The 22,200-nt window shown below is 48.3% G+C and overlaps 7 protein-coding genes across 7 annotated transcripts; 5 read left to right on the top strand and 2 right to left on the bottom strand.

The window, feature by feature from the left end:
- Nucleotides 1-679: 679 nt before the first annotated feature.
- Nucleotides 680-2,779, top strand: PEX2_063430 (IPI1/TEX10 family protein; the record flags this gene model as incomplete). The annotated part of the gene is made up of 6 exons (XM_016743614.1): nt 680-695; nt 755-865; nt 994-1,161; nt 1,637-1,686; nt 1,738-1,810; nt 1,866-2,779. 6 exons carry the CDS (start codon nt 680-682, stop codon nt 2,777-2,779), a joined length of 1,332 nt encoding a protein of 443 aa, XP_016593856.1.
- Nucleotides 2,780-5,269: 2,490 nt separating this feature from the next.
- On the top strand, nt 5,270-8,206 carry PEX2_063420 (uncharacterized protein; the record flags this gene model as incomplete). The annotated part of the gene is made up of 1 exon (XM_016743613.1): nt 5,270-8,206. One exon carries the CDS (start codon nt 5,270-5,272, stop codon nt 8,204-8,206), a length of 2,937 nt encoding a protein of 978 aa, XP_016593855.1.
- Nucleotides 8,207-8,857: 651 nt separating this feature from the next.
- PEX2_063410 (uncharacterized protein) lies at nt 8,858-9,532 on the top strand (the record flags this gene model as incomplete). The annotated part of the gene is made up of 2 exons (XM_016743612.1): nt 8,858-8,875; nt 8,930-9,532. 2 exons carry the CDS (start codon nt 8,858-8,860, stop codon nt 9,530-9,532), a joined length of 621 nt encoding a protein of 206 aa, XP_016593854.1.
- A 566-nt stretch (nt 9,533-10,098) lies between these two features.
- Nucleotides 10,099-11,675, top strand: PEX2_063400 (putative aminotransferase; the record flags this gene model as incomplete). The annotated part of the gene is made up of 7 exons (XM_016743611.1): nt 10,099-10,180; nt 10,247-10,280; nt 10,332-10,461; nt 10,550-10,870; nt 10,929-11,006; nt 11,064-11,571; nt 11,620-11,675. 7 exons carry the CDS (start codon nt 10,099-10,101, stop codon nt 11,673-11,675), a joined length of 1,209 nt encoding a protein of 402 aa, XP_016593853.1.
- Nucleotides 11,676-13,525: 1,850 nt separating this feature from the next.
- PEX2_063390 (putative G1/S-specific cyclin Pcl5) lies at nt 13,526-15,676 on the top strand (the record flags this gene model as incomplete). Its single annotated transcript, XM_016743610.1, has 2 exons — nt 13,526-13,973; nt 14,046-15,676. The coding sequence occupies 2 exons, from the start codon at nt 13,526-13,528 to the stop codon at nt 15,674-15,676; spliced, it is 2,079 nt and encodes a 692-aa protein (XP_016593852.1).
- A 2,436-nt stretch (nt 15,677-18,112) lies between these two features.
- PEX2_063380 (nucleobase cation symporter-1 family protein) lies at nt 18,113-19,904 on the bottom strand (the record flags this gene model as incomplete). The annotated part of the gene is made up of 3 exons (XM_016743609.1): nt 18,113-19,006; nt 19,060-19,713; nt 19,758-19,904. The coding sequence occupies 3 exons, from the start codon at nt 19,902-19,904 to the stop codon at nt 18,113-18,115; spliced, it is 1,695 nt and encodes a 564-aa protein (XP_016593851.1).
- A 472-nt stretch (nt 19,905-20,376) lies between these two features.
- On the bottom strand, nt 20,377-21,228 carry PEX2_063370 (uncharacterized protein; the record flags this gene model as incomplete). The annotated part of the gene is made up of 1 exon (XM_016743608.1): nt 20,377-21,228. One exon carries the CDS (start codon nt 21,226-21,228, stop codon nt 20,377-20,379), a length of 852 nt encoding a protein of 283 aa, XP_016593850.1.
- Nucleotides 21,229-22,200: the final 972 nt, after the last annotated feature.

The raw sequence follows: 22,200 nt of genomic DNA, 5'->3' as shown, positions 1-22,200 counted from the left end.
TACTCCCATGTCTTTCCTGATTACTATGTCACGTGTGCTTTTTTTGCTTTTTTTGTTGATTTGATTGATACAACCGCGTCTGTCCGGGACCCGAGCTGCTTATTATGTTTTTCCTTTCATGTTTGCTTTTTTGTTTCTTTTGTTGTCTCGCAGCTCGGAGCCGGGCAGAAGTGCGCATCTCTCTCCAGTATTGGTTTTTTTGATATTATTTTATTCTCATTTATTCTTGGATTTCTTGCGCTGCTGAGCAGGCTTTGATTGATGGATATTGTTATCCTTGCGTGATTACTTCTAGACCTGGACTTCAATATGATCACGATTTTCTCCAATTCATTTCTTCGACGTTGAGCTTATCACTTTTGAGTGTACTTGAGCCCTAATTGCTATTTTCTTTCCATAATTAGCTTCAGGCTGAGCGAAGAATGACAGAATGACATCACAACTACCTTCACCCCCGGACATTAAGCCGAGGAAACAATTCACGTCATGTCGACGAATAGTCAGGCAGTAAAGCTTTTCAAGCTTCCTAGAAATAGATTACACGCCCTACTAACCCAAGTAAGATCGCAGTATATTGAGCCAAAAATCAAAGGAACACGAAGATAGCTGGAAAGGCAGTATGGAACCTCTTCCAGTCAACATTAACCATGGCAAAGCTGATTCTTTTTAACAGAGCGACATGTCTAACACGGACGGTGAGTAGCCATCTCGTGGATTCCCGTCAGCCGTGGAGAACCCAACTCACACCTAACAGAAGCCTCCGAACCATTCACCACAAAAACGAATACCACGGATAGAGTCACTGGCCGCGTCCACGAGTCTGCCAGTCATGCACGCGAAAAGATAGCCGAACAGCTCCAACCCGGTGCGTATTTCCGGCGATGATAGCGCGTGGGCTTTGTGTGGACGACGAATGACGTATGGTCTGAAGTTGAAACGAAAACCCGCGTGATTTCTTGAGTATCAGCTAAATAGACAAATTACGTTCCGCAGGTGATATGAAGGCGACGTCTCGTCGCTCGTCGGATACACCCGATAATATCTGGCAATTTGGACAAGGTGGTGAAAGAGAAGAGCGAGATTATGGGCTAGAGCGGGATAAGTCTATGCTGCAGTCAGCGCATGAGACGGTGGCTAAGGCCCTTGGAGGAGGGAATCGTGGTTAGTTGTTGATTATGACAGTTATTTCATATTTGGTCTTACTAATTAGATTCTTAAGGCGCAAGGTAAATCTTGAAATGCCCCTGGGAAGCTAACTAGCACAGCAATCCAAGGCTGTTGTTATATAGAATAGAATTCCGTGCGAGGTGTTTATATATTCATTGGGAAGGTTGGTTGGACCATTCCTTCCATATCCGTTTATTTTAAACAAAGTATTTGTCAAAATTCGATAAATGCCCAATTTCAATCATACTTAGTATAGACTGCTTTCCGGCGGTGCCAATTCTTTCTAGTGAAAGAATGCCGATTGAATATTGCTGGTGGACTTGCATTGTTGGGGAGTTGGATATACTTCCCGTTTAGGCATCTCAGTGCCTCAGGCAACAACTGATATGATAAATCACGTGTGATAATCAGAGCGAAAAAAGAATCTCCGACAGCCATCCGTCTTCAACAATCAATTGACTTTGTGCAGCCATGGGTTCCAGCTCTAAAAGAAAGAAGGATAAGCAGAAGGACTTCCAGGTATGATTCGTAAACATCTGTTTCTTTTGTTCAACCGGCTAACCTCTGCAGAAACCCAAACTTAAGGTTGGAAAAACCAAAGCGAAGCCCGACAACTACACTGATACCAGTTTCAAATCGAAATGTATGTGCTCTTTTTTTTGGGCTGCTTGACATGTCTTTATGCTCACAATTACTAGCAATTGTCGTCACACAACAATCCCTCCACCTTGCCGCCCCAACTTCAAATGCCACATTCACGCATAACTTATCTCTACTCTCCGCCAAGTCCGACAGCCAACGACGCGACTCGCTTGCTTATCTGACTACTACGATATCATCGCGACCAGTAAACTCGCCTCTGCCACAACCAGTGAGCGTTATTTTACCATCTCTACTACCGCTCATTCTCGATGGAACCACCAGCGTACGGACTCAGCTCCTCAAGCTCTTGCGGACCCTACCACCGGGCGATGTCGAAGACCATGTGGCGCAACTCCTACCCTACGTTCGTGCAGGAATGACCCATCTTGCAGCGGACATCCGTAGTTCCGCCGTGGAGATTCTATCATGGATGATTGAGGCAGCGGGGGAATCAACAGTTGCCTGCGCGGGAGGATGGATCAAAACACTTAACTGCTTCTTGTCTGTGTTGGGCTGGCACACCGAAGAGTCATCACAGTGGTCCTCAAGCCGGGCTTCATTTGGGAAGTCCGGCAGCCAGGGCAAGCCCATGGTCAAGACGCTTGGGGCCCTAGCGATGTTTTTGGATTCGGGGATCGGGAAACCTTCTACCGGCGATGTCGATAGTGAGATGCCTGATGATGACGAGAGTGCCGACTGGCCGTTCCCTCTTTCCCAGACCGCCCAGCACATGATCTCGGACTCGTCTACCCCATTCGCATATCTGAATCTGTTTGGGAAGCCGCGCGACGAGGAAGGGGAAATGTACGAAACCCGTGAGGACAGGTACCGCGTGTTCTCGACTCGTTTCCAGTCAGCAATCGAGCGTGGAATTAAGAGCGCCAGAGAGGAAGGTGGTGAGCTCGGCCGTGCGTCATCCGGTGTGAGCAAGGTGTTGAAAGAAGCGATTGCGTATGGACCGGGCCCATGAATTGTCCAGCCAAGGTTTATGAGCAAAACCAAATCCATCCAATAGAATGGTACGATGAACTAGGTTGGGGCCTAGAGCTTTTTGCGGGCTTTTACCTATAAAGCCACCAGTGGACCACGCATCCGATTCAAGCCATATCGGACATCAATGCCACAAAGTCTATCTTTACACAGACGGTCTCGCCCTGCGACACCTGCAACCACCGCCGAATAGACCCATCGGTACGCTTCTTCGGCCAGGGTGGTCGTGGGCTTTGCGCCCTTGCAGCAGGTAAAAACACAAGATATATACAATACCAAGGCCTCGAGCCAAAGCCTTAAGCTGGAGCCTCATATATATTTTTATGGAACATCGATCTTAATCATTAATTCCTATAGAGCCAGAAAACCACAAGCAAGATAATCTAACATTATCCATAAAAAAAAGGGGGGGTTCTAATAGAAATTCCAGTGGCAACAGAACAAGACTTGTATTTGTTCGCAAACCCTGAAGGCAAACATCAAATGCGGGGAGTCCTATTATTGGACAGGCTATAAGACATTAAAATGTCGTACATGCACAACATAAGTACGGAGTACCATCTCCGAGTCAATTTCCGATTTCAGAAAGGCTAAAAGTAGGCCTTGGAACGAAGATATTTTGCTATGATATGTGCAAGATAGACTCACTATTATTCGCTAACAGTTTCTTTGTGGTCTTGGAAGTGGATATCTTTTTACACATTTGAGACAAAGAGGGGAAAAGACTTGACATGTCTTGTAGCGTGGGTCTGGCACTTCTTTTTCTGGAATTTTCATTTTTATTTTTAGTTTGGGAAATTGAGGATCTTGAAGTCGAACACTGCATGTGTGAAGAAGAGCGTTTCTTTCGGAGATTAATGCAGGGAAATCGTAGCGATGGTTATGGTGTGCTACCTATGTAGGTAATGTGTAGGACATCCAAGGTAAGGGATAATGATGAAGGTTCGATTTGTGATTCATGCCCGAATCCTTTCTCTTCTAGTTGAATGGGTCTTACATCTAAAGTTTGCCCTAAGGTTCTCTCTTTATGATTTCGGTTATAATATGGTATAGATCAATAGTTATATTAGTCGAAGATCCACCTATGATTTGTACTATGGTGCATACTACTCCATACAAGTACATATTGACATGTTGTCACGTTGATTATTATTCAAATCATTTAAATGAATTCAATTAAATATGTTATGTTATTGACTATCACCTTATTTACTTATTTATTTCCAATAGTTCAAGAATCGAGTGTGAGCTATCTCACCCTCTCATTTCCTCGATCTACATGTACTCTTTTCCCCCCCAAAGATCGCCCATGATCGACTGTCTCTACCCGTCTAGAGGATCCCCAAAATTCGGATCTGCAATGCCCCGATTTGAACTCTTGCTTTATCCGGGAAATCATACCAAAGTTAAGTGTTTGGCTCAAAAGGTTCTTCTGAATTGATACCTCACATCCGCGGAGTACGGAATACGGAGTACAGGACGGCCTGACGTTTTTTTTCTTTCCCCCCTTGCATTCATATCTAAGGGGAACAAGAAGGAGAAAAGCCAATTAGGGAAAAACAGTTCAATTGACGATTGGTCTATGGTTGACCAGCATTGTCCCTACCACAATAAACACAATGGAGAAAAAAAAAGATCGAATCGCAGACGGCAACATGCAGCTGCATTAGCACGACCGAGTTTGCCATACAAGCGCTGTGTCATATTACTTTCCCGATCCCAAACTACACATCGCGAGTGTCACAGTGTGTTTGATGGCCAGAGTTGTCTAAAGTGAAAAGTGTCTCCACAAGGCCTTGCTTGGACGAATCCCTTTGGACGAACCCATTTTCATTATCTGCAGGACCTATCCTTCGGATTCGTACTACCATTTTAGCCTCAACCTGTATATCTGTGCCTTTCCAGGCTCCGAGAGGGGGTTCCCCCCCCGGAGTACTCCTGTGTTCTAGTTCCAGGATCCCCTCCAAGCAAGGATACGACAGCTCACCTGAGATCCTATTAAACTCTCTCTATTTCCGCCTCGCAGGTTCGACTTTTGTTCGCCCGTTTTGATTCTCTCATACATAACGCCACCTCGCCAACACTTGTCGACTTTGTACATATTGACAGCCCCTGTACATAGTGGTGTCAGCTTGCATCGACGTATCATATTCCTCGCGCGTCTATATAGCCCCTCGGGCCCCCTGTCGTGTCGGCACTCTTCAGCAGGTGAGCATGTCTTGCTGCCGAGTCAGTGCCTCGGTTCGTCTCTCTAACTTGGGAAGTATAGCATTGTCTATTGCTTTACCCGTTGAGCATCCTGGATTTGTATGTCGACGCCTGGGAACCGTCGGATTGCAAAGCCAGCCAGTAATTGATGCTCCGGCTCCCTATGCATCAGTCTGATTCACTGCATGACTTTGCCGTCGCACCAAGCCCAATCGTCCGGACTTATCGACCTGATCCTCCCTCGAAACGCAGGCTGCCCAACATGACGTCCACAAAGACTGGGCCACCACCTAAGCCTCTGGTCGCCCCTAGGCCTCGAGGCGGGAGTGCTCCAAGACCTGAAGCCCGATCAGCAGGTACCGCCGAAAGAGCTGGTAGAAATGAAAGCCTAGGAGACATGGTTCGATTCTTCCAGTCTCAAAATATGCCCTCTCAGTCCCTTCCTCTATCTCAACCTCCATCTCAACCTCAACCCCGCTCTCGCGCTCCCTCTCAATCTCAACCCTCAAGTCCTTCCGATACAACCACTGCACTCCCGATTCCTATTTCGCCTAAAGAGTCGAAACAAGAATTGAAACCAGAATTGAAGCCAGATCCGAAACAAGATCTGAAACCATTTCATCGTCGCCTGTTGCAGTTTGCCCAGCGCCAAAAGAAGGAATCATCTCCCCGGTCAAAGCAAGAAGACCAACAGCGCCAAATCGAAGCACTAACAAGGGGAGGATATCTAATTCCACCAGCTTTACCTTTACCCAAGGAGTCAAAGGGACAAAAGGAGGCAAACCGATCAAAAGAAAGCCTATCACTTTCTCTCTCGCGATCTCTTTCTAAATCAAAGAAAGATGTGGAGACCATTGGACAGCCATGGTTGCAAGCCAAAGTCGATGACAGCACACTACCAACTGAGACAAGACGTCACTTGGGCTCTCTGGATCTTGGTGACTTTGGCTCAATGGTCGACGTCGCAGTCTCACTCACTTCCGATTTCGACGATTCTGTGCCACCGCCGTATCAACCAACCGACCACGCCCCATCCAAATCCCCAGCACCTATCTCGACATCAAGTTCTATGGCAGACCTCAATTCTCGAAATATCACCCGGTCAGCTTCCTCGTTGGCTTCTACCAGCGATTCCCATCGGAACGCGCCAATTGGTGAGCAAATCCAACGGCCATTGAACTCTTCAGAGTCGAGTATCCGTGCCGAACCTGTCTCACGGGTCACTATCAATCCATCCGTGGGTGTGAATGGGTCAAGTTCACAGCCTAAACTGTCCATTGACAGCCAAAAGCGAATTCAGCCAGAACAATCTTCTACTCGAAACGTGACCCCCTTGTCGCCTACCTTGAAACTTTTCCCCGACGTTGCACCTCCTCGGAAATCTAGCAAAGTCGCATGGAGAAATTCATCAATTCCTCGGTACCAAACAGTCGAAAATACCACAGCATCGCCGGCATCTCTGGCATCGAGCTCAGGAACTGTACATTCTGATAACGCACGCAAGGCTTCAGATGACCCAAAAAAATCAACCGAAACTCTTGTAGATGCACCAGTCAGCGAGGCAGAGCCGAAGTGCTCAGATACCCTTGCATCTTGTGCGAGCTCTTCTGCAACGACACTATCTATAGAAGACGCCACAAAGGATTCTGCCTCGCAAGATAAGACCAAAATTCGACCGCTCTCGTTGTCATTGGGCACGTTGAAGGCATTTCCTCTCCCAGCGCCTACAAGGCCCCTGCCATCACTGCCCAAAGCTAAATCCTCGCCAAGTACTCCGGACACGAACGCTTGCTCTATTCCAGCGATTACTCCGGAGCCATTGCCTTCCAATCTGCGTTCTACTTCGGCAACGCTGGCTGAAGACCGGGAGACCGAATCCGCTGTTGATAGTCCTTGTGCCCTTGACTCGCGCCCAGCAACCGCTCTTGACAGTATCGATGCTGGAGCGTCAACGGCCGATACAATGGCCGATGACGAGGACAGCGTGTTTACCATTTCACTTTCGGAACACTACCAGCCAACCCCGGAGCATTACGCTCCGAGAGGACGTGTTTCAAGCGTGCGCATCCCGCGGATGCAAGAACTCCCCGAAAGCCCTTCAAGTCAATGTGATGCAAAGGTCTCAGAGGGGCAGCCTTTGGCCGACTCTCCTGTCCTAGGACACTTTGTCCCTACAAAATCCAATGGCAAACGTGCTGTTCCGAAAGGACTTCAGATCAATTCTCAAGTCAGTCGAAACAACCTTCCATTTGGTCTACCATCACCTCCACCCACTGCATCACTCCCATCAGCTCCACCTCCTCAGCACCCGCCTCCTCCGCCACCTGGGCGAAAGGTTGGCCAACGCAACTACACTGCGCCTAATATGGCTATTGCACCATCGATGAAGAACATGGAGGCGCATCCCCTACCGGGGCCCTACCGAGGCTCGACCTTATCACGGAGTGATAGCTCAGGGAGCAGCCTTCGACATGAGAGTTTCCCCGAAAACTACCAACAAAGTCGCCTTGAATCTCGCCCAGAGTCTCCACTTCCGTCATCAGACGATGAGGTCTTTGGTCCAGAAATAGACGCCAAACATTCGCGCCAGGAGGCCGACAAATACCACCGCCTCCAGCCAACACGCCGAGTATACGAGACAAGGGATCCACGGCAGATGTCCTCCCGCAGTCGACTTCGTTACCCCAATCCAGCGCGCCCTATGACACCCCAAAGCCGCAGCATCCACAGTCTTGAGAAGACCTCGTCTCCTCAGTCACAGTATTCCCAATCAACTCACAGATCGAGGGAGTCTCAAAGCAGTCAACACACCCGCCCTGGTCCTCAGATGGATCACTACCTCGAGGACCGGGTCGCGAACCTCGAACGCCAGAACCAGATTCTACAAGCCGCTCTCATGGCGGCGCTCAACGCCGGAGTCAAGAATCCTCTCGAGGGTCTCAATCTCGACCCTAACATGTCATCAGGCTCCTCACACGCTCCCTTTGCGCACCAATACTCTGGTCGCCACACATCACGACCTGACAGCTGGGTCAGTTCTTCTCGCAGCAGTGACCACAGCGGGTTTGAGTCTTCCAGCTCCTACCGAGAGACCCGGCCAAATGTCAGACAGCTGGACAACATGATCGAAGACATCGAGTCTGGTTGGCTGTCAGACAAGTCCAGTTTAAGCGGAACTCGCATTGCCCGCAAACGATAGACAACGATCTTTTATTTCTTTCCTTATATTTTTCTTACATTTTTCATTGCTTCTGACGGAACGGCGTTGCTCATTTATTGGCTCGTGATGCTTTTTTTGGCTTCCTACATATACCGGCCCTGTCTATCTTTGCCTATATTTTCTATTTTCCGTGATACCATTCTGTTGTGTTCTTGGCTTTTTTTTGGCTTTCATGTTATTACGCTGAATGTTACCATTATATATCCCTCCAAGCAACAATAAATCAGATCTATATAGTTCTGAGTCAAGATTGACGCTATGCACCGTATGAAGCTCTCACTTAGAATTGAAGCTACCTAATAGAGCTTTAATGATAGATATAGAGTTATTAATTGAGGTTTTATCATCTTGCTAGCACCTGAAGAGCTCAAAGATCTTTACAGAAGGGTTCCATCCACCGTTGATGTTTTTGTGCCCATCCAAATGCTTAGTCATTTGTTTTGGAGACGCCCAAGTGCAATAAACTTCTAAACTCCATGTGCTTCACTCATTTTGGCCGAGGGGAAATACATAGCGGAAAAAGCAATTACAAAGACATGAAGTGCTCCGTTCTCGTCTAACCTAACCCTAACAAAAGTCTCCCACATCGCATACCAACAATCTTCACATTCCCCGCGGAACCCCCCAATCATGGCAAACTCAGGACAAGTAAGCGCAACCTCTCCTCCAAAGCTGCTGAAATAGACTGACAAAATCCCAAAGCACATACAGCAGGTCCCCCAACATGTCACTGCGCTGCTCTCGCACCTCACCTCGCGCCCGGGCGTGCAATCTACCTTGATTCTCTCCCGCAAAGACGGATCCATCATCCAAAGCACAGGACAGCTAGCACAAACAACCGAAGAGAATGGAAGCTCTCGCACCGCACACAATACCCCATCCACAACCGACTCGATCCCTCTCTCTACCGCCCAATCCACGGACTCATCCCCTACCTCGCCCACCGTGCCACAGCCCTACCAACCCTCGCAAGCCGAGACACTAGCTGCACACATCTTCGCGTATGTCTCCAGCGCCGAGGCACTTGGTGTCTCGCTATCGCGACCCACGCCCACTGTGCAGCGACCCAGCGACAACCATTGGGATGTTAACTACGACTACGGGACCGAGGCGGGCACAGCACGTGAGGAGGACCGGGACGGCGATGATATCGATCGGGATGAGGATGGGGAAGTGAAGCTGCTGAGAATGCGCACAAAGAAACATGAGATTGTTGTTGTGCCGGATCGGAAATACCTGCTGTGTGTCGTACATGATGCCGCCCCCGGTGGAGGGCCTGGGCCGGCGGGCTCGCGCTCCCGGTAGTGGAATTATGGTTCTTTCTTGTGAATATGGCTAGTCTTGTGTTGGTTTTTCGGGGGTTTCTTTCTTGTTGTGTGTTTACGGGAGCTTGTTTTGTTGGCTTTGGATTTCATACATATACCCGATGGAAGCAAAATCTTCGCATTTAATTCACGTTTTCCATGCCATGGCTATATGTAGGAATGCCTCTGTATAGTTTATCAAGAGATAAGCATTTATCTGTACAGTTCTACCAAGTTTCTGCTTTCTATTGCCTTGTGGAGGGATGATATTGCGGGTAATATGGGTGGCTATTCAAGTGAAGCAACCTACTCCTTTTAATATAGATCTACGATCGAAAGCTATCTGATGTAGAGTCGACATGATGCTGAACTCATATATTCGAGACGGAACAGAATCGAAGTACAACGTAGCTTGAGACCGGAGCAAATCCGTTAACAGCTCCACTGTTTACCCCTCTCAGCGGCCGAGACAATTATCAAGTGGACAGATATTCTTCGTATCTTACAATTCCCATGCCAAATACATCTATCATCTATCTATATCAAGCTAATCTGATAATATTCAATATGGCCTCTGCTCTCGATGTTTCGGCAGCTCGCTCTCGCTTCCCTGCACTGCAGCAGGAGCAAGTGTACATGGACAACGCTGGTGAGATAAACCTTCATTTTGATAGCCCCGCTAACTTTGAGATTTATGCTGATTGTCAAACTACAGGTGGAAGTCAGGTTCTCGATACTGTGGCTGACTCGTTGGTCTAATCGATCCCATTGTAGATGGCTATATACTGACGCTGCTATAGTATCCGTTATTACCTGCTGAACACGAATGTCCAGCTCGGAGCCAGCTATAAAGTCTCCCAGACTTCGACTAATGCGTACGCTAATGCATACAAAGTGGCTGCTGGTTTTACCAACGCTGCGCCCGAGGAGGTACCTGCACGATAATCCATGGCGTTTGCTTCCCAAGAAGTATGACAACTGCCAAATTTCAGGTGCTAATGCATGGAATCGGAAACAGATCAGCATTGGTATCTCGACCACCCAGCTACTGCACAATCTCTCCACCGCGCTTAAATTTCAGCCTGGTGATGAACTGGTCTTATCCAAACTTAACCACGAGGCGAATAGCTCCCCGTGGGTGCATATAGCAGAGAGGTTGGGCTTGACTGTAAAGTGGTGGGCTGCTGCCGACCCAAAGAACCCAGTGTGTGATCCAACCGAGTTGAAGTCTCTGCTCTCCGATAAGACTAGACTCGTGGCATGCCCTCATGCTTCCAATATCACTGGCACCATCAGTCCCATCCGAGAGATTGCAGACGTTGTCCATGCTCATCCTCGCGTGAGTAACGATCAAATCTATTGGTCTCTACATACTTGCTCACATGAACTTAAAACAGGCACTGCTGTGTGTGGATGGAGTGGCCCTGGCACCGCATCGTCAGGTTGACGTGAAGGCGTTGGACGTGGACTTCTACGTAAATTGCAACCCAAGCTTTTGCATGACTAGCGCATTGCTGATCTCCCCCCACTAGGTATTCTCCTGGTACAAGGTGTATGGACCACACTTGGCGCAACTATATGCCTCATCACGCGTTCACGACCAGATCCAGTCACTGGGCCATTTCTTCAAGCCCACAGATACGCTAGACCTGAAGCTCAACCTCGCGTCGGCTAATTATGAGCTTACACAGAGTATTCCCCACGTTGTGGAGTACTTTGGCTCCGACCCTAGCACGACCTGGGCCCAGATGGCCGAGCATGAGGAGCGGCTGCAACAGATTCTACTGGAATTCCTAGCGTCTAATAGCCGAATTGATGTTATCGGTGAACCCTTGGCCAGCAAGGAGCTCCGCGTGCCGGTTATTAGTTTTGTTGTGCAGGGAGTGGGCAGCCAGCGCCTTGTGGAGGAGGTTGAGCGTCGATCGGCCTTTGGGTTCCGCAGTGGTCATATGTACAGCCACCGGTTACTGGCCGACGTGTGCGGATTGGACAATGTGGAGGACGGGGTGGTGCGGGTCAGCTTCCTGCACTATAACACCGGTGAGTGGGTATTTCGATGGGATTCGTTCGGTGCTAACAATATGACAGAGGCCGAAGTACGGGGGCTGGTAGGGGTATTGCGAGAGGTGCTTGGATCCTTGTAGTTGTGGTACGGAGTACGGAGTAGATAGCTTGTGTACATCGATATACAGTATCGTTGGGCTATCTAGATATATTTTATCGAGACTACGTGTTATAACCCAAATTTTTTGGGGGTTCAGATTTGTCCTTTTTCTCCCACTACATTACTGCAGACCGCATATTTTGCCACCTGGCTGCCCTATGATGATCTCTAGGCCACGGATATCTGAATCTTCCAGGAATCCCTTGAAGGCCTAACCTTGTCAAACATCTGCTCTTTGTTTTCAGCCTAAGTTCCCACCGTGAGGTCATATGAGTTCACTCCCGAGGTTCCCCAGCTCCATCTGGAAGGCTGCAGGCAACCCCAACCAGCAATGCCGATCGCAGCGTCAGCCAATCAGAATAGAGATAATGGTGGAATAATGGGAATGATAGTGGATCGCAGCCTAACAGCCGCGCGTGGATTGGCCAAGGTGCGAAGACAGCGTGGCAAGCGGCTTTATGACTCAGTGGGACTTTAGATAGAGCCTTCAGACTGGACGGATTATAGTGATTTTGAGTATTATGAACCTATTTGTGAATGAACCTTTCCTTTACGGAGTACTGATTTATATAAGATTCATTGATCACACTATGAGTGGCTACACAAATATAAGGTACCACTGCATGGACAAGTCATTATAGGGCTAGATAATGATAATATTATAGAGAAAGAACCCCCAAGATTAGTATGATAATAGATAATAATAGATAATAGAAGATAGATAAAATCGAAGATATTATACTATCTATCTAATAGAATATATCTAATATAATCGAATATAATGTATCTCACGGCATATAAAAAAGGTGATAGATGCGTGAGTCACCGTCGTACCACACCCGAGGTCTCTCCCAACCCTCCTATCTCGGAGTCTTCTCGCCGCATCCGGGTTTTTTTTCCCCCCTCTCACCCATCTCTATCGAAATGTTCCTCTTCTGATTTATATAGGAAGATTACTATCAAAGAGAGAAGTAGAATATTTGACTATATTCTATTTTTCTATATACGTGTGGTCCCTGCGCCTCCCGGCATCTTCCTAACCCGCCACCCACTTCTTCTCGCCACAGTGTGACTTTCTTTTCCCCTTCTCCCATTTTTTGCCCCCTCCCAAATCTCTTAGTCAAAAAACAGATTTTTAAAAAAAAGAGTCATAGGTAAAGTCGTTCCATAAATGTCCTCTTCCCTTTCTTCTCTGACTCTAACATCTCCATCTCGCCTCCCCTCAGCCTCATCCCCTCCCCCCGACTCTCGCCTCCCTCTCTGCCTAGCCGCTTCAACGACTGCCTTGTACAGACAGCCACCAGCGTGGTTCTGCCTGTCCATGGTCCGTTGGGTGCCTTGATATAACTCCTTTTCTATCACACGACTCATTTCAAAATGTACCTTATTGATTCATCCGTTCCGATCGCCTGTGCTGCTGTTACCGACCTCCGCATCGTCACCGTCTCTGGCTCCATCTAATACACTCGGAAGAAAGAGTCATATTGCCACGTGCCCCTGCTTTGGTTCTTATATCAGAAGCACTTGGTTGATCGGATCGTGAATACGTTTTCCTTTTCTTGTCTTTATAGTTGATTGTTTCCCCTTTGCCCTCTTTTACCCGCTACACCCGGCGGTTCCGCTTATTTTTCTACGTCTGGTTATCAACCTGGCTCTCTACTTCTAAAGGTCCGCCGTCGCCTTCGTCGCAAAGACGGCTTCTGTCTCCTCGGCTCTCGTTCCCGGTTCCCTGCTTAACGGTATCTTGACACTTACGGTTCCAAAAATCGGACCATCTCGCTTTTATCCGACTGTTCTTCATTTGAACATTTGTTCAACAAACGCCCTATAATGAACTCCACAGTACTTCCGGATATGTCAGGGATGGACGTCTTGGGAATGAATATCTCAAACCCAAGCTCTCAATTGACAGCGTCTCACCACGCTCACCCCTATGCATCCTCGATCTCCTCCGCCGCCTCCTCCTCTTCCTCATCTGTATTCTCCCTCGATTGCGTCTCCTCGCAGAGTTCGATATCATCGACCTCGACCAACCCGGTTGACGTGATTTGGGAGAATGAGAGTAATAGCCAGTTGGCAGGAAGAAATCCGAACGGAGCATGCCCCCGGGCTTTTGCCAAGGGACCTGCTTCCAAGGTGGACGGTGTAGTGCCATCCGAGCTGCGAACGCACCCTCGGCGCACTAACAGTTATTCTTCTAGCGCTCCTAGTGCGCGCCCTCCGCCATGTCTGCTACGGCAGTCGGAACGGAAGGTGAACTTCGTCGACAACCTCGTCGGTAAGTCTTGAAAAAGGACTCCTCACAGTACGTCTTGTACGCTCAGCTAAATAATACTTCCCCTCCTTTAAGACACCGCATCCCAGATTGTTGAGACCATCTGGCCCCTTTCCGCCGCGGCATCCCGCAGTGATGCCGCGACCGGATCCAAAGGGGTTCTTCCTCTCCGCACTTTTATCCAGGAGACCCTCCGCCGCTCGCGTACTAGCTACAGTACCTTGCAGGTGGCCTTGTATTATTTGATTAAAATCAAGCCCCACGTACCTACGCATGACTTCACCAAGGAGCAGTGTCGGGATCAGTCGCCCTTGCGGGCAATGCAGTGTGGACGCCGGATGTTCCTGGCAGCTCTGATTCTCGCTTCAAAGTATCTGCAGGATCGCAACTACTCCGCTCGAGCCTGGAGCAAGATTTCTGGGCTCAACACTCTTGAGATCAACCAGAATGAGCTTATGTTCCTCAAGGCCGTCGGATGGCGCCTGCATATCGATGAGGCAACGTTTCAACGTTGGACTGATTTGGTTTTGAAGCTGACCCCTGGTGCCGGTGGACCCCCAGTCGCTAAAGGTCAGTGCTGGCAGACTGTCCTACCCAGACTCACTCCTGAACTGGACTTTGTAGAGTCAGATCCCGTGACCCCAGTTTCAGCGATGGGTGGGATGGATATCGGTCTGTCGGAATACCTCTCGCCTCGTAGTCTGCCAAGTAACGAGTCGGTGCGCTCCTTGCCGCGTGAACAAACTCCAACTTACGCTCGGAGTCTTCCACGCACCCTGGAGCCGACTCCGCGGATGGATTTTGCCAACCTGGCTTTGCCCAGTATTCCACGGCCTATGATGCTTCCCACGCCACAGATGACCCCCCAATCTCAAGTGTCCTCCACTCCTGCTGCGAGTGTAGCTGCTTACAACCCCCGTCGCCCATCCATCTGTACGGCTATGTCTCAGGCGCAGAATGCGTGCATGGCGCGATCAACACTCGATCAGCGCCCGCCCCTGTCATTCTGCCCTCGGACTCAGTCATACGATGGTTACCCGGCTGCGGCTCGTCGGTCATCTTTGGCTCGCTCGACCTCTTCGGCATCCTCACCTGACTCGATGGTTTCGGACGTCTCTACTCTGTCATCCCGCTCTTCGCGGTCGTCATCAGTCTCGTCCAACGCCTCGGGTACTTCTGGCTCGGCACCAGCTCGTCTGGCTGTTAAAGCCACATTGCGCTGCACGAGTAACTCCCTCAAGGAGTCCCGCAAGACTCTGGCCATTGCCTCTCCGATTGATGAGAGTTGTCTGGTCGGCGTCTACAGCTCTCCTGAATACCCCAGTTCCATGGGTTCTTCGGTCCCAGACCTATCTAATTTTTCCCTGGATTCCAGCCTGAGCGAAGCTGCTCAGAGTCTCTGCGAACTTTCCGGCGCGACGCCCGAACGGCGCCAGTGCCGAAAACGTGGACGTACTGGATCCGACGATCTCCTGCTCCAAAACCATGTGCGCCATCTGATCAACCTCGGGGCCTCTGGTGACCACTCTGTGTTGCCTGATGGACAGTTCCCACGCTCGTTTATGACGCAGCATGGGTCCTCCATCCCCCCTGTGCGGACTGGCCTAGTCTCTGGACCAGCTGGCATGAAACGTGCCTGCTGTGGCAGCGAAGCACGCAAGATCGCGTTGAACCCGAGTCTCCGTGTTGCGGAGTACTTGAATTAACTTGCGATTTATTAGCGGATTTCCTTATTTTCTTATTTCCTTTGTGCGAGGCAAAAAAAGAAAAAGTCCGTCGTTTTGTTTTTGTTTTCCCTACGACGAACCGACCCCGTTGTACATACCCCTATTCTCGGGCACTCGGTCGTACGTACTGGGACTTGGGCGTTTGATTCCCACGATGTGTACGATGTGGTGATGACTGGCGTGTCTTCTACTTTCATCGTGCATTTGTTCTCTCACTTTTTTTTACCTTTCTTTTATCTACTTTTGTGGTTGCGGGCGGAGTGTGGTTGGCATGGGACGGTTATGGTCTTTATTTACTCTGGTTACTTTGGGAGGGGAAGCGGGCGTCTGCCCTGATTATACCTGTATCAACTCATCCATCTAGGGGATGGCAGATATGCCATCCCCGAGGGTTTCTTGCCCTCGGATAGGATAGTCAATCCAAATACAGCTTAACAGCGATATCGGCCCCTTCTCGTATTCCTAAGCGCCCAGGCAACTGCCCAGATGTGCACATGACAGAGGTCTGACCGTGCACCCATGAAACTGCAATCTATGGTTCCGCTGTGAGTCATTCACGCGTCAACGGTGGCGGTGTGTGGCTGTGGACCTTGGGTGTGGCTGTGGGGATATTTTCGGGTGGCGGGTATTATCCCTGGTTTCTAAGTATAGAGTGGAGTCTTATGCACGGCGCATATTGTGCACTGCCAGGTTTTTACAAAGTACCAGGTGCTGTGTACATTTATTTTTATTCCAATCCTGGGGTGCTTGAGCATATGCAGACAAAAGTCCCAAATCTATCTGCAACTAATTTTAAAGTCGACCTAATCCTAACTAATACTCTAGCGTGGAGACTAACGAGGTCTTACTAGATATCGGCTTGATCAAATGAATTACTGCTGGGAAGTCAAATATGAGTCCAAACGCCTAACCTGCATATACAGGTCTCGAGGGACAAAGTGGCCCCATATAAAATGATGAGGTGAGCTCCCTGTTCATACAACTATTAAATTGATTACAGTTCCATAAACATGCTACCTAGCAGGCCGAGTTTATAAGTGGAATGGGCCCAGCGATAAAAGAAAATATTCTCTGTATGCCATGGTACATACCAGTTGATGCCTTTTCCATTGTACATATACTAGTTATATGACTATCCATTTTCATCCTTCTGGCTATAAGATTGACACCAAAAGAGACACCAAAAGAGACATCAAAAGAGACATCAAAAGAGACATCAAAAGAGACATCAAAAGAGACATCAAAAGAGACATCAAAAGAGACATCAAAAGAGACATCAAAAGAGACATCAAAAGAGACATCAAAAGAGACATCAAAAGAGACATCAAAAGAGACATCAAAAGAGACATCAAAAGAGACATCAAAAGAGACATCAAAAGAGACATCAAAAGAGACATCAAAAGAGACATCAAAAGAGACATCAAAAGAGACATCAAAAGAGACATCAAAAGAGACATCAAAAGAGACATCAAAAGAGACATCAAAAGAGACATCAAAAGAGACATCAAAAGAGACATCAAAAGAGACATCAAAAGAGACATCAAAAGAGACATCAAAAGAGACATCAAAAGAGACATCAAAAGAGACATCAAAAGAGACATCAAAAGAGACATCAAAAGAGACATCAAAAGAGACATCAAAAGAGACATCAAAAGAGACATCAAAAGAGACATCAAAAAGACTTCCTATAAGAATCATTTTAAGCCATTCTTCATTCTCCACCAGGTGGTAGACATTGATTGCACCGAGGGATGAAGACAATGAGCCCGAGATCGGGGATGAAGAGATGATTCCAGGGCCAGAAGGCAATGAGGGTTTCGAAGAAACTAGTACCGGAGGCGAGGCTCTTCGTCCTGATACCCCAAACTCGCTAAAGCCAGAAGGACGACTCGTTGAGTCAATTCGCCGGGTCCTTACCCGGCTCCAAGAATGGAGCCAGTCAGTAAACCTGGTAAAAATGGAAAATCGCCCAATGAAAATGGGACTGGTGTCTACTTCTCCGAGTAGATATTGACTTCCTAGTCTATTGACTTCCTAGTCAATATGATATCTCCGGCAATTCCACAGTCAGTCTCAACTATATTCGAAAAGGAAACAATCACACTCGAAGATCTGAAAAGACATCTGGAAAGACATCTGAAAGGACACCAGAAAGGATTCTGACACCAACACTAAGATGGAAAAGAAATCGAAAAATGAATTAGAGAGCACATCAACATACTATGATTAAATATAAAGTCAACCATATAATCTCGGGCCAAATGGATATTCAAATTCTGAAAGCCCCACGTTGGTAAGGACATAAAGCCACATGAGCGGTCGACTTATTCTTGAAGTTGATCGCTTGAATATTAACATGGACATCTACATGCCACTTGGTACAGAACAAAAGGTTCACATCAGCATCAGGAAGGCCTAGACAGCCTTTTCCACATCCATATCTTTCTCCCGTGTATCAGTAACCACATCCTTGCTATCTGGGTCAACCGCTTCCATTCCTTCGACCACCATGCCTCTATCGTATATCTCGTCAGGTAGAACAGCACGGTCAATCTGAGTCTCCTGCGCAGGAAACAGCCACGATAACAACATATAGACGACAGATGTGGCAACAAAGCCCAATAACCACCCGAATTCAAACGGATGTACACCGACACCGACATCGATATTAGAGTTCACAGAGTTGGCCAGTCCAGGAAGACTAGGCGCAACACCCACAATAAAAGACAACACAGCACGCCAGTTTGTGCCAGAGATACTCTTGCCCGGGAGGCCCGGGATGGAGAATGTATAGCGATATGTTGGGTTATTGGGCTGGTATAGAGCGAGGGTGTCATATCGACGGCGGTTGACAACCCAGAAGTCAACCATCATAATTGCAGCAATAGGACCAAGGAAGATCGCATATGCAGACATAAAAGAAAGGAAGTTGCCTGCTGATGCGAGGATTTTCCAGGGGACAAGACACCACGACAACAAGGCGCATAGGATCTGCCCGCGCCGGATGTTGATATACCGTGGTGCCAGTGCAGTGAAATCGTTAGCAGCTGAAAGAGAATTGGCCGAAATGTTCACGCCCAGGGAGGCTAGTGCGAAGGAAGCTGCGCCGAAAAAGCGACACGCGCGGTTGGGCCAGTAACTGATCAGAACGGTTGGATCCCATGGGATAGACGAGAGATTATATTCAACTTGGCCGGCGGACGAGGCAGCAATGCCAATAAAAGCGAAGAATGTAAATATAATAGGTAGCATAGGGACATACAGGAGCTGCCAGCGGGGGCTGACGCGGGAGTATCGGGAGAAGTCAGACTGAAGACGGTTAGCTTTCGCTATATTTGATACAAAGGCAGTGTAGGACCTACTTGATTGACAGACAATGTTGCATAATTGCCCAGAACGGATGTCATATTGGCCAAGAATAGCCAGCTATACTTGGAGCCGGAGACTGTGGGAGCCTGCTTTGCGAATACGCCACCACCACCTTTCACGGTGACAAATGCCCATATCAAGATAGCGATCCAAGCAATAGGAACCAGAATCGATTTGATCGTAAATAGCCAGCGCAGCTTGTTGGGATGCATGTAAAGGAACGGAACCTGGATCAACCAGAAGATCAGGAACCCGACCATAGCACCGGTCGTGATTCCCTGCGACTCGGGGATACCATTGGGAATATTCAAGAAACTTGGCCATATTGCGCCAATCATGACATGGACAGCATTTCCGCCGTTGACATTTTGGATAGCAAACCAAAAGACAGCAAGGATGACTCGTGAAATGATGGCGATATATGAGCCCCAAAAGCCCCAACTAGCACGCGCGATCACGGGGAATGGAACATGGTATATGGCGCCCACAGTTCCGTTCGCAGCAATGACCAACGATATAATGAAGAAGGACAAGGCGATGATGCCTAGAGCTTCACGATAGGTGAGGCCGACGGCAATCATACTGCTGGCGAATTGCCAGGTCGCTGCGTTCAAGGCATCGGAGATCCAATATGCTAGCAAAATGTTCTATTAGCTCCAGTCTATTGTTCGCAAAAGATAAGCACAAGTACCGCACCTATTATACTGGGTACACCCCATTTGCGGCCATGCTTGGCAATCGGGTCGAGATCACGATTTGTCCACCGTGCATTGCCTGCTGCAAATGCAGACTCACCCTGCGAGACCCGTATTTGCGGCCTAGAGATACGCAGTTTCATGATTGAGGAGGCAATCGGTGCTATGGGTGTTCTCAAGACAAGGAGGGTTCAAGTCCAGGTTCTTTCGGTGTGTATATGTTGATGTTACACCACAACGCAAGGGGTAGAACAGCTCAATAATTTGAAACATAAAAGAATCAGAAGAACTGCAGCTCCAACCTCTTCTTATTCCCCAGATTTGCCCCCCGGCATGCTCCGTGCACAACATGGATGATGATAAGAACCTTGAAATGATAAGCCTACATTATGTAGATAAGACTAGGGGGACGAATGAGAAGGGAGAGCTCAAAAGTACCTCCAATGTACCTCGTAAAAATTGTTTAGCGTGTAGAGATATCGAGATATGCTTAATTGCTACCCATGCAGCATGCGCAGGTCTAATGCGAAAAAAAAGGAATAACTAATGCGATCGTCGCTGCGAACCCTTAGCCATTCGTCGATCCCTATGGAAGTACCTAGGTACACACTCTCTCTACTGCTTCTCACCCGGCAAACGGACATCATGCCACCCTCTTCCATCACCAACGCCCTCTACACTCCCGTGCGGTCGGATCCCCTGCCACTCCGTGAGATTGATCCACCCAATCTGCTGCACGTCGCCAAACCCGCCAATCCAGTAAGCATGGGTGACCACCAATCGGGCCCAGAAACTCGCATGAGGCGAGTAAGAAGCACCGGGTAGCCAGACCTTTGCATCAGGATGAGGCCCGAGGAAACATTCCTCGAGGGCTGCAGCTGCGTCATCGGGAAGCGGGGACGGGAGGTTATCCAAGTATCCGAAGAGGGTGACACGAGGCAGAGCAGCCGGGCTGAGAGGAAGACCAGGGTAGACTGGACCGGCCTCATCAAGATGATCCCACCAGTCTAACTGGAGACTGAGATTAGACCCCGCTGCAATGTTCTTAAAAGTGGTTCCAACGCGAAGGCCAAGAATTGTTGGATCACCGTTATCGTCATGAGATAAATCGGATGGCAGGGATCCATCACAATCGGCAATGTACTCGCGGAGTGCGATCGAGAGACCGGCAACATCTGAGGGAGCATGTGCAGAGGGTGGAAGGGACTCTGGGAAGTTGGTGGAGATGACGCCAGAGGAAGACAAAGCAAGCAGGCGGCGGGCCATCAAAGTTGAGGTGAACCATGAAGGGCGGTTCAAGACATTCTCATCTTCAATATGGTTAGAGTTTGGGCTGGGATTCAAACTGTTTGGTTGTCCGAGGAAGGCCTGGATATTGTCCGGAAGCGGGACAACAAAGCCGTGGGCCGCGAAGGGTAAAATCAGTGCGAGAGCACCAGTGAGGATGGAGGCCGAACGAGAGACCATCATGACGATTAATCAGATAGACAAGTTGGCATCGAAATATCTTTTAGAGGAGTAAAGAAGAAGAAAGCAGAAGGAAACTGGAAGTGCGGAGAACATCAGCTGATGGAAATCTTATCTGATCGGTCTTCTACGGCGGTCACTAGCCGCCAGTGGCGCCACCTCGGTCCAAGTAGGGCTGTTCTTGGCTAATATAACATCGGTTCTAGGCAATGACGCCATAGTAAATAATAGGAGATGGGAAGGAAAAATAGGAAGGAATGGTCGATGGAGGAAGGAGCAAAGCCTGAGGGCTGAGCCTCAATAGATATAAGAATATGAAAAAAAAAGGCATCGGAGGAAATATCTCAAAAGACACCTGAAAAGAAGCTATAAAATATGCCACAACTATTAGAACAGTATTTTTTTATTCGAGCTATAACACTAAAATAGCAAAATTACATTGAAAAAGATACCAATCTATAGTTAATCCCTCGACAATCCCTAGTAAGACATGGCGTTTTTTCCACCTTCGGATATTCCTTCCTCATTCTTATCGCCGCTCTCATAGGTTATTACACGCTATCTAAGTGTTAATGCCTCACCAACCTGGCGGGTGTCGGGCGCACTGCTACGATAGTCGTATGATCTTACATCTTATATCTAGATCGAGCTAACTATATCATATCGTTTTTAAGGATCAAGCCCGTGTAAGCAGATGATTTATGCCTCGGAAACCCCAGGATCTGGGTGTATTTTCGTAAATGACAATGATGTATCTCTTTTTGAAGGCATATCAAAGAATTTGATGACATAGTGAAGTAGTGAAAGGACCCGAATGTGGGTTGTAGTGTACCGCTGGAAAGACGAGAGAAGATACATGTCAAGATAATGTTCATCATAGGTATTTGAGACCATTAAATTAACTACATGACAGACACATGACATGGCGTCATGTGGATGCTGGCAAGTGCATTGGGATTGCTCTGGTGGCGC

Source organism: Penicillium expansum (assembly GCF_000769745.1).
Source record: "Penicillium expansum strain MD-8 chromosome Unknown contig203, whole genome shotgun sequence".
Classification (NCBI taxonomy): domain Eukaryota; kingdom Fungi; phylum Ascomycota; class Eurotiomycetes; order Eurotiales; family Aspergillaceae; genus Penicillium; species Penicillium expansum.
This window is presented reverse-complemented; position numbering and strand designations above follow the sequence as displayed.